The sequence below is a fragment of the Humulus lupulus genome, chromosome 7 (assembly GCF_963169125.1).
Source record: "Humulus lupulus chromosome 7, drHumLupu1.1, whole genome shotgun sequence".
NCBI lineage: Eukaryota > Viridiplantae > Streptophyta > Magnoliopsida > Rosales > Cannabaceae > Humulus > Humulus lupulus.
The window spans coordinates 85,519,451-85,531,697 of NC_084799.1; the positions used below are offsets into that span (position 1 = coordinate 85,519,451).

At 33.1% G+C, this 12,247-nt stretch overlaps 2 protein-coding genes across 2 annotated transcripts; both read right to left on the minus strand.

Annotated features, from left to right (window-relative positions):
- Positions 1 to 269: 269 nt before the first annotated feature.
- On the minus strand, positions 270 to 4,567 carry LOC133788406 (pyrophosphate-energized vacuolar membrane proton pump-like). Its single transcript, XM_062225877.1, has 8 exons — positions 4,245 to 4,567; positions 2,570 to 3,144; positions 2,095 to 2,474; positions 1,910 to 1,996; positions 1,485 to 1,815; positions 939 to 1,349; positions 773 to 832; positions 270 to 678 (listed from the first exon to the last, which is right to left on the minus strand). Exons 1-8 carry the CDS (start codon positions 4,477 to 4,479, stop codon positions 472 to 474), a joined length of 2,286 nt encoding a protein of 761 aa, XP_062081861.1. The 5' UTR covers positions 4,480 to 4,567; the 3' UTR covers positions 270 to 471.
- A 3,864-nt stretch (positions 4,568 to 8,431) lies between these two features.
- LOC133788407 (uncharacterized) lies at positions 8,432 to 12,022 on the minus strand. The gene is made up of 10 exons (XM_062225878.1): positions 11,793 to 12,022; positions 11,438 to 11,521; positions 11,310 to 11,337; positions 11,073 to 11,155; positions 10,213 to 10,245; positions 9,597 to 9,675; positions 9,441 to 9,493; positions 9,213 to 9,273; positions 9,029 to 9,111; positions 8,432 to 8,690 (listed from the first exon to the last, which is right to left on the minus strand). The coding sequence occupies exons 1-10, from the start codon at positions 11,811 to 11,813 to the stop codon at positions 8,601 to 8,603; spliced, it is 615 nt and encodes a 204-aa protein (XP_062081862.1). The 5' UTR covers positions 11,814 to 12,022; the 3' UTR covers positions 8,432 to 8,600.
- Between the last annotated feature and the right edge of the window lie 225 nt (positions 12,023 to 12,247).

The window sequence follows — 12,247 nt, forward strand, 5'->3', positions numbered from 1 at the left end:
ACTATCCAAAGTCTTATCTTCATTAAAACAATAAATGTCATATATATTAGACTAAGCTAGACTTAAAGATATAATTGACCCTTTTGAGAGTGACTAATCAGATAAAAGACTTGAAATATAATTATACACCTGTAAGCTGTATCCCATATGATGATCTTCTTCTCACATTCATATAGGATATAATAATTAACAAATATGAAGCTGTAGACTCATTATATCGACACATACAAAGGCATAATAAGTAGTGTAATATAAGTAAAAGAATTCAGTACAAGACAACATATATATATATATAATTTTACCATCATAATAAAATTTGCAAATAAAAAAATCCACAAGGGTTTAACTTTTTACATCTTAAATTAATTACTAGTACAGTGGAAAAAAGAACTCCATTTGAGATTTAACTTGATTACTAGTGAACAATAATGTACACTAAGTTAAAACAAATTATTATGCTATTGCTTCTACTCAAAGCCATTTGAAGATTAAGCCCCCATGAGCAGCAAAGAATGGAGCAAACACCAATGACTCTACTGCCATAAGTTTGATGAGAATATTGAGTGAAGGACCAGAAGTGTCCTTAAGGGGATCCCCAATTGTGTCCCCTATTACAGCTGCCTTGTGGGGATCTGACCCCTTGGGCCCTAATGCTTTTGCATGCTCAGAAACTCCTGCCTGAAAAGTTACATAAAAATCTTCACACTTAATCACATGCACAACTAAAATCATGGTAAGAAAAAAACTATGTTACAAGAACCAAAAACTTTACCTCTATGTATTTCTTTGCATTATCCCAAGCCCCACCTGTGTTTGAAGCTGAGATAGCAACCTGAGAGGAAAATCATATTATACAAAACCAAATATTAACTGGGAATAAGAGAAACTTTTAAGATATTTGAGTTTTGGTAATGTAATGCTGCTTATGTCAGGAGTACCTGGACACCAGAAACGAGTGAACCAGCAAGAATTCCAGCCAAAGTTTCAACTCCAAAGAAGGTACCAGCAATGAGAGGTGTGAGCATAACCAAGGCGCCAGGTGGTATCATCTCCCTGAGTGAGGCATCAGTGGAAATCTTTACACATGTGGCGTAGTCTGGTTTTGCTGTGCCTTCCATGAGCCCTGGAATTGTATTGAATTGTCGACGAACTTCTTCGACCATCTTGAGTGCTGCGCTCCCTACACTCTTCATTGTCATGGCTGAGAACCAATATGGAAGCATGGCCCCAACAATCAGTCCTATAAAAACTTTTGGGGTCAAGACATCAACAGACTTTATGCCTGCTCTGCTCACATAGGCTCCGAACAAGGCAAGTGAAACAAGAGCAGCCGATCCAATAGCAAATCCCTGAAAAGGAAAACAACATGATTATAATATACTTCTTGGTTATGTATGATTGAGTTTTTGTTGCAGTTACTATTAACAGTACAAGAAGCTTTAATGCCCTTGTCCTAAGAAGGAGAAGAAGTCTTCATTAGTCACCTTGCCAATAGCAGCAGTAGTGTTGCCAGCAGCATCAAGAGCATCCGTTCTTTCACGTATCTCATGGCTCATTCCAGCCATTTCGGCAATTCCTCCAGCATTGTCACTTATGGGGCCATAAGCATCTATTGCAAGACCAGTGGCAATGGTGCTGAGCATTCCCAGTGCAGCCACAGCAATTCCATACATGGCAGCCAAGCTAAAGCTCACATAAATGGCAATTGCAATTGCAAATATGGGGATTATCACAGATTTGTATCCAAGTGCCAAGCCGAAGATCACATTTGTCGCGGCACCAGTCCTGCATGAGTCTGCCACGTCTTGCACTGGACTGCAAGATCAACATGGAAATTTGCATTGTTATTATTGTAAGTGAGGGAAACAACAAATGAACATGTTAAAAGACCACGAAGAAGATGATGAACCTGTATGCATTGCTGGTATAGTACTCTGTAATATATCCAATAACAAGGCCAGCCCACAAGCCAATTGAAACGCAGGAGAAAAGATGCCTTCATTCCCATGTGATTCAAATAACAAGATCAGATGGTTGTGGAAAAATAAATGAGTCATAGTAACTTCGGTGATAGGAGCAGGGGAATTTGCTTACCAGTTCTTGACCGTTTTAGTGGCTCCGAAGTTAAAGAGAGTGAATTCCGATGGCAAGGCAACAAAGGTAACAGCTGCAATCCCAGCAGTCATCAGTACAGTTGAGATAAGAAGTTGTCGTTTCAAGGACGGTTCAATCTCGCTCACGTTCTTTATTTCAAGCAGATCAGTTGCAAAAAGTGTTGTTATCAAGCAAACGACAATCCCCATTGAGCTTATGATCAGAGGGTAAGACATGGCTACATAGTCATGGCTGATGCCAAAGGAAGATATTGATGCAACAAAGAGTGCAGCACAAGATGACTCGGCATATGATCCAAACAGATCAGATCCCATTCCTGCTATGTCTCCTACATTGTCACCCACATTGTCTGCAATAACCTGAAATAAGAGATCATGAACAATAAAGTGTCATTAAAGAGCCTCAAAGTGCTATAAAAAAAAGTCAACAATAGATAAAAGTGAAGAAAAATTACAGCCGGGTTCCGTGGATCATCTTCAGGGATGTTTCTTTCAACCTTTCCAACAAGATCAGCTCCAACATCAGCTGCTTTTGTGTATATGCCACCACCAACTCTTCCAAAGAGTGCCATTGAAGAGCCTCCAAGTCCATAACCGGTAATGGACTCATATAGTCCCTCCCAGTCATCTCCATAATACAACTTAAACAAATGGATCGAGACAAAAAGCACCAAAAGCCCATTTGCAGCAAGAAGGAAACCCATCACAGCACCAGACCGGAAAGCTGTTGTGAAAGCCTTCCCAACACCTTTCCTGGCTTCAAGAGTGGTTCTAGCATTTGCATAAGTTGCAATTTTCATGCCAAGGAAACCCGAAAGGACTGATGTAAGCGCGCCAAGTAAAAAGGCAACTGTGGTAAAGAAGGCATTGGCTAAGGCTGGTTTACATGTGCTTCCTGTGTTGTAGGTGCAAGGTTCGTTTTTGGTGCTGAATCCCTTTACAGAACCAAGGAAGAGGAAGATAATAACACCAAAGACTCCCATGAAAACACCAAGATATTTATACTGGGTGAAAAGGAAAGAAGTAGCACCTGAAAATATCATTATATTGAAGTAAGATTACTTGGAAAATTCTCAACAAGTTATCAAGAAGTATTAACATGATCAAAGAAATTACAATGAGTTTGGAATCCCAGTTTAAGCACTGCAGTTGTGAAGATGCATCAATGTGTAAATGTTCATTTCGATTCTTGTTCATTAACATCTTGTATAGAATCAAACAAACTTTGTTTCTCCGCATGGCTCTAATGCAATTAGATACTAAATCAGATACTGGTAATTGCTTTTTGGAACTACTGTCATCTGTGATTCGGAATGAAATAACAAGGTTGTACTGGTATTACTTTTTGGAATCATTAATATCAGACCAGAAACCAAAATAGAGAAGCGTTTTCTCTTTAAAATAGAATGTGAACTCTACATTTTCAAAAGTGAATGGGGTAACTCAGTTATCATAATTCTGTGTATCCATTTATTGATACTTCAAAATGGAGGGGTCACAGAGTTACAATATACCATTGAGCTATAGATATGTAATCAGTCTACTTAAGCAATATTAATGAGTACCTTTTAAATCTTGGATTTAGTATTAACTATCAGGAACCAAATGGAATCTGAAGCCCTTAAACTCACACAGGGAAGATGATTAAAAGGGCTTTTACTGAAAAGTAATACCATTATGATCACCTAGTTGTACTCAAAATTTACCCGGAAAAAGAGCTCATAAAGCACTGGTTAAATGTTTTTACATATTTCAATTAGTTCGGATATTGTATATAATATTTTATTATATTAATACAAATAGGACCAGATGAGAGCATAAACAAAACAGCTAATAGAATAATATAAAATCTATATATGTTCATTGCAAAGGAAACAACACACACAAAATAAAGCAATTTCTTCATCATTGAAAAAGCAAACCCAAAAGAGAGAGCAAAATTAACATAAACCAAATATTAATTTTGAAAAGAAATAACTAATCATATTATATTTTAGTTTGCACAATATAAACTCACCAGTCCACACATTCAAATACATACACACAGACACTTACTGAACAAAAGGTATATAAGCAAAATATGAAGCCAAAAAACATCAAAGCAAACAAGAAGAGAGAAAGAGAGCATACCAACAGAGATAGCATTCTGAATTTCAGCACACTTAATGGAAACCTCATGATTATCAATACCCTCTTCTTGATCTTCTTCAATAAGCCTATCTTTATAGCCATTGTGTTCACCACCATAGGCAGGAGAGACTTTAACCTTGGAGACCAAAAACCACTGAAGCAGAGCAAACCCAATTCCAACTAAGGCAGATACAGGAATCACAACCTGTGTGAGGCCCTCACTAAGCAAACCCATTTTCCCAAACAAGATTTTCCCTTCCAGATGGCCAAGAACAGAGTATGTGCAGAGACAGAGAAGGCGGGGAATTATTATATACCCAAGAAAGATATACTTTAACACGTTAGTGTCAAAGACTTTGCTTTAAAAAGATGAAGGCTAATTACTATTTATAACTAATAACTGTTCACATTTTAATTAGACACTAAGTCTTGATTTTTTGTGTTTTACAATTGACTTGCTTAAAAAAAATAATTCTTTTTATCTTTTTATTTATGAATATGTTTTGTTTTGTGCTCAATAAGAGGAAATCAATTGTGAATTCTTTAGTGTTTAAAATAAGTTAGTGGGCTTGGATTGTTTTCTTTTGCATGGCCATTTGGAATTAATATGAAACTAGTAGGTTTGAAAGTCAGGTTGGACTTGGGGAAGATTCTTCTATTATAGACAACATTGGATTTCATTAAACTGGTTGTTTTGATTAGCTGGTATTTGTATATTTCAGGGGGTCTTTATCTTGATCCCATTGGGCTGTAACATATTTTTACTTCATTAATGGATATGAGAAGTTTATCTAAAAACTAAGGCAAGTGGATAAAGAAAAATCTAGTGACTTACTTTTGTATATTTAACCAATAAGCTAAATTTTAAAAATAATGATAAAGAAGACAAAAATGTTGAGTTCTAGAATCGGTTCTATAATTATCCAGGGTAAAAAAGGGTTAAATACATGGACCAACTGAACAAATCATACTTAGACCATTCCAATTTTTACTACTACTTTTTGGTTTAACATTATAGTAATAATAACACATGAAGTCAAACGTTAGTTGGTTATACATTTCAATTTTCATAGTGGTTAATCATGACATAAACTCACATACGTGTCTTCAAACTTCAAATGGGCTAAGGAACTGACATTGTCTTACATGGGGGAAAAAAAGAATCAAAATTGGATTACTAGTGTGGCAAACAAGTTTTTCTTACCAATTTTTAAACACAAAAAATCATATTTGTTTTACCATTTTCAGTATTGACCATCTGCTTTGGGGTCGTGGGAAAGAAAAAAAAAATTACTTTTTTCTTTTTTTTAAAAAAAAAAAAAGATAAATTGAATGGAAATAGATTTACCTATTAGATGCATAGCTTTCTTAAACTAGACCCTATTTCTTTGATAGGGAAAGGGTCATTAGCTTGAGTCATGATGAAATAATAATAATAAGATGGTTAAACAAATCCCAACATGTTCAAAATAGTGGACTTTTGATTATAATATAATCCAAGCCTTTTTTAACATAGACTACGTGTGATTTCTTATTATTTTTAAATAAATAAAAGAAAGAATTGAGCACCAAGCATTTGTAAACAAGAAACAAAATTACTAAAAACAAAGTTCAATAGAACTGGTTTTGTGAACCCAATAGACCAATTCCAAAGTTTTTTATTTTTAAATAAATAAATAAAAAGTAAAGAATTGAGCCCCCAACATTTTTACATTCCATTACACAAAATAAGTATTAGGAAATATACAAAAACAAAAAAATCACACACAAAAAAAAAAAGTTCAATGGAAATGGTTGTGTGACGATATTTCTTCACGAGGCTTTTAGTAAAGGCAAAACCAAGAGTACGCTACCAAATTTCTTTTTAAAAGTTTAACATTGTGACAAATCAAAATATGATCTTGAATTATTAATTCATATAAAACACAAAAAAGAATAAAGAATAAATATTTGTTGATGAAAAAGTAAACATAGGGTAGATCTAGGGAGAAGGAGAGAGATTCAACATTATTTTATTTCGTTAATTGTTATGCATGCAATGCAGGGCTCTCTTATCTTTTCGTAGTTCCTAAGTTAAAACAGCTTGCTTGCATGTTATCTAGTCAGCTTCAAATTCAATCCTTAGAAAAGTAAAAAAATCACTTTTTAAATGAAGAGTTTCTTAGGTCCATTAAACTCTAATTCTTATCATAAGATTGATTCAAATATGTATATGGAAATTTTTCATTAAAAATATTCTGGTCTTAAGAGAATTGAATACTATTAAGTAAAGTTTTTCTTATATATATATATATATATATATATGTATGTAAGTTTAATTGTTTATTAAATTAAAAGATATAAAGAGCTAATTTGATGAATAAATTTTTTATCCAAAGATTAAATTCTTCTGATATTTCGAATTTTCCATCAAAATTGATTAAAGCACAAAGTTTAGTATGATTTCGCCAATTTTAGTAACTACCTTTTTTTTAGAAAATGCTAAATGAATGACAAATTTTCTAATAAATTTAACTTGATTTAGTAGCTTTAATATCAATTAATAATTGAATGCAACAACAACCAACAAATAACATAATATAAAGTCAATTAATTAGTTATTTTGGAAACTATAAATTTGACCTTGGAATAGAATGTTACTTGGTTAGATCACCAATGATATTGTATAGCCACATACTTTAGAGCGTACATGCCCCGCCATTACATGACAATTGACAGTTTACCCCTATTGTGTGTTTTTTATTTTTATTTTTGAGTATTATATAAAATATATATAATTATAATTATATAAGCACATGGAGACCATCCACAGAATCATATTTAAATTAAGATATTTATATATATTAATATTAATTCAAAACATGAAACAACTAGCTTTACTTACCGCTCTTGTTCCAAACTCGATGATCCATCCACCACCCTAAACTTTTTGCTTTTGTCTATATGTATGTATCCAAATCCAAGTGAACTAAAATATGCAAACATTACAAGAAGACTTTGCCACGGCATTCTCTCTCTCAGATATATTCTCAACTGCTATTATTGTTATTTTTTAAGGGAAAATAACTTCTATTAAAATCATTTTTATCGAGAAAAAAAAGTACAAAACCACAATCACACAAAGTACACATCAAGCACATAAGTTTATGACAATAATTATTAATACTATTAAAAAAAACAACACCAAAAAGTTCATTTAATTAGAGTTCATGGTTTTCGATTTTGAATAGTTAATATTATCTGGATACCCACATCATCAAAGATCAAAAACACCATAATTGAAAAAATATACCTAGAAACATATTACTATATGGATATTGTTCTTTGGCTACTCAAGTTGTATATGGCTTACATAGTGCTCAATATCTCAAAATAGGTGATAGTGATTTTTTTTTTTGAGAAACAGAAATGTTGATTCCACTTTTTATTATTATTATTATTACTATTATTTATTCCCTTTCTTTTAACTTCTACACTCATTTATTTTGACAAATGGCTTCCTATCCCAAAGTTGTTCCCCCTTATGTTGGAATTTTGCTATAGTGAATCAATTGAGAGATGCATCAGGATGTTGAAATTATGTGTTCCGACCAGTAAGCTGAAGCTATTCTTAACTTGTCTTGTATCAATACATTTGTTCCTAAGTTTATTTTTTGGTGAATTGATATGCATACTCAGTTGGGACAATGAACATTCATCAATGGTATTATTGAGTTTTTTCTAATATGGGTTTTTCTTGGATTTGTGTTCTTAAATTTTTTTATAACCTGGATTTTTTCTTAAATCTGTGTCCTTGAGTTTTTTTAATCTAGTTTTTTCTTTTTTCTAAATCTCAATGTTTTTTTTTATTATTGGCATTGGGGAAGGGAATTCGAATTTTAGACTCTCTTGAGTATTATTATGCTATGCCTATGACAACTCTTAATCTCAATATTGAGTTGCTTTTCACGAGCTTTTTTCCCCCCTAATATGGGTTTTATTTATTTTTTAATTTAGTTGATTTCTAGTAAAATATTTTCTTGTATTTTTTACATCAATTTTTAATATTTTTTATTAATTAAATTTTTATATTTTAAATATATTTTTAACTAATTTTTCTAATTTAATATCAAATTAAATTATTTTTAAAAAAAATTATAACTTACACTAATTATATGTTGACATTAATCAACACTTGCTAACAAACCTCAAGCCTAAAGGTATTTGTATGCCGCAAATATCCTTTGAAAATATAATATTTGTACAAATCTTCATCCTAGAATTTGACTTAAACCTATAGAACATTCAGTCCATCAAAATGGAAGGAACAAAATACAAAAATACTAGAAGATTGAATTAGCAACAACTCCCAATAAACTACTTTTTGGATGAACCAAAACCCCCAAATCCCATCATAGCTGCAACATCAGGATCCCTTTCAGGCTCCTCTTCTACTGCTTTCTCTTTCTGAAACCAAGGCAAGAGTATATTTCTTATAAGTCAATGGGAAGAAGAGAGTCAATTTTGGTGGCTTCCAAATAAAAAATCACAATGATATATTATCTGGGTTGTTGCTATTTTTGCTTCATTTCACATCCTTAGCACTATTGGCTCCTACTCGCCACTAAATTGTACATTAACAAGCTATGAATGACACCCTATCTTTTAAAAGCTTACGACCATGCTTCGGGTAACTAACATGTGAATAAATTGAACATTATATGCATTTTCAACCCCCTAACTTTTATGAGTATTACTTCTAATGCTCTTATATTAACAACACCAACTAAATTAGTGATGCTAACCTTCTTCTCTTTTTTCTTTTCTCTACGTTGGCGCTTCCGCTCCTCCTCTTCCTGCTGCTGCTTTAGAATCCGCTCATCAAGATCTAAGAAAGAAGAACGATTAAATATCCATTGCTCCCCAAAGCCTTAATGTCAAATGACATGAAGTAAATCTCTAATGAAAAGGATTTTTTTAAAGTCACACCTTGCTCTGAGAAGGTCCCAGGGACTCTCCTCTTCTTCAGGACTTCAAATCGCTCTTGGACCTGAAAAGTATCCAAAATTCAGAGCTTCACACACAAAATTCCACATGAATAGACACTAATTTCAGATTTATAGAAGCTTTCTCTCATATATGCATATAACAAGAACATCTATACATATGCATATGTACATAAAAGATCAAAATATATGAATCTCCATATTAATATACCTGTTGAAGTGAAGCACGTTCTACCCGCATGGACATACCTAAAGCTCTTTGATCTAAAAAATAATAACATAAAATATTAGGAAAAGCAAGAAACACAAAAAAAAAAACTATTTCATAAAATAAATTAAAGGCAATAAAACTTGGATGACCACATACGTTTCTTTCCATTGATATGATCCAGGTAGTTTGCAGAATCCTTTACCACACATTCACAAACTGAACAGTAATATCCAGCCTGCACAAAAACACTGAACAATCAAAGAGACTAAATAAACACAGCACATATAACAAAGTAACTGAGTTTCACCAAATTGCACCATACGCATAGTTCCTTCCCGCTAAAGTTATTATAGTGAATCAAAAGATCTTTCCTTCCCATAAGAATTGCATCATGTATGCTAATCTAGATTATATCAGAAATCAAACTACTTCACTCATCATAAACAGAAATATCTACTCATTTTCCCCTTTAAAAACCATCACGGAAATCATGGTAATGGTTGATTTAAACAATGTGAAAAAGAAGTAATAACAATGTACAACTAAGATAACATGGTTCGGTGATGTATGAAAGTTCTTTCCAAATCTGAGAGATATATCTACCTCAAGATTTAAGGAGGACTAAAACACTTAATATATGCAGGGGTTTCTATGATGCGAAAAATGCGAGCCACAAGAAAAACTACAAAAAGTAGTAACTAAACCGACAGAACAATTAAACAGAATAGTATTCAAGCATGAGAATTTAATGATAACTAGATGGAAAATCTACCTGTTGGCTGAGAGGGGCAATAGGAGTAACAACCTGCAAGAGGCATAAAATGGTAAATAATAATCATAACAATGAAACCCTTAAAAAAACTTTGTAACAAATAGAAAATTATTAGCCAAAAAAGAATGCAAAATACAGTTAAATAACGAACACAAAAGTGAACATATACAAAAAGTACATCCGATTTTATGCACGCAAACATTTCAATTTATAGAATGCAACAAACTCATTATTAACACAGGACAGGCTATAATCTGTGATAAAACACCAAGAGACAACATCAGTGATGACTGTACTAACACTAAAAGGCATCACATCTAATGCATGAAATTTTACCTTAAAGAATTCAAATAGTAACCCTCAAGACAACCTCAATGGTGTTTTGGTTTGTCCATCTAGGTATAAGGAAATAGGACCAAGTAGATTATCACTACAGTACAGTCATCACCGAACTCATTCAAAGCCACCTAGATGAGAGAACTTTCAGAAAAATAAAAGCTTAATTGTGAAAACGTACAGTGGCACACTATCTCAATGAGAGACTATTGGGAGTTTCTAGAAATTAGGAAAGCATGGAGACTTCTTGATCAGTCGTGATCATTCATAATAATTCCAGCATATATCTCATATACAATATGCAAAAATGAAAGTAGGAAAGATCTATATTTCTTATTAGAATACTTAGGTTTGTTCACATGTCAAGCAGATGTAGCCTCGAATTAATTCCACAAAAGACCAAACTGTCACTGCTCCTTGAACTAATACATCAGCATTCACAATTGCTAAGTACCTAACAAGCTGTAATTCTAACTTTGCATAAAAAACACTGGATGGGGGATAATATATACATAGAAACTTACTTGAGTTTTTCCCAAGCGGGATTCAAGGTCTACTTCATAATCTCTATGCTTCAATGGCTTTCTTTGGACTGGAGGACCTTTTGCTGCAATAAAATTATGTTAATAGTGCTAGATACTCGTGTTTCTACAGTTTAAAGAGTTCACCAATCTATTGGAATTCACAAACAAATAAATACACACATATATAAATATGTATATTTCCAATTCCATGCAAAAATGAAAGGTCTATCAACTTACATTTGGATTTAGTTTTCCCTTCAGCCTCCTTTCAAAAAACAAAACACCCAGATCAAAAATTTAACAAAGAAACCCAAATCCAGAGCAAAACCCATAAATAAAAAAACATCCATTTTTATGCACCAAACCTGTTTTTCGCGCTCCCGAGCTCTTTCCAAGTACTCTTCGCGATCAAATTTCCTTCTAAAAGTGTTATCAACTCCTCCAGCACCCTACACATAAATAATGCAGCGTCACACTATAAGAAATCATTAACAAGAAGAACAAAACATAATCAATAAAATAATTGATTCTTATAGTTTTTCTTTTCCGGATTACATTCTTGGATGATTTAAGACTTTCAATCAAACTACAATAAGGAACGAGAGGAACACAAAGAGTAAGAATTTATACTTTCCTTATATATAGTGCAAAAACTAAACAAAACCACAAAGAAGAGGTAGAGAAAGCAAGCAATTAAGGTGAAGAGGATAACGAATTTACATTGTTGCTGGTTTGAGCCATGGCGAGACCTAAAACTTCTGTTCAGTGCCCTCCAGGAAATATTATATCCTTGAATAATAGGGGACGAAGACAGAAATCTAAACTCTGAAATGTACCGCAGAATTTCAGTAATTTTCTCAAAAGAAGGAGGAGGATTTTGTCGTGGCGTTCCCCCCCAAAATAAGAACAAACCAAGGGTCGATTGGCATGTGCAGTTCACCACTGAATCATGGACTCGCTTGTTGCTTTGCAAATTTTACGTTTGTATGCCAAAACGACATGCCGTTTGCAAATATACTTTAGAAATATATATATATATATATATATATTTTGTTAGGACTAATACGAGACTTCGTGATGATGCTAAAATGATCCTAAGTTTGGCAATGGAATCAAAGTTTTATTGAGAGTGTCTTCTCTTTTTGTTGTTTGTTTGAATAGTTAGATAGAATGGT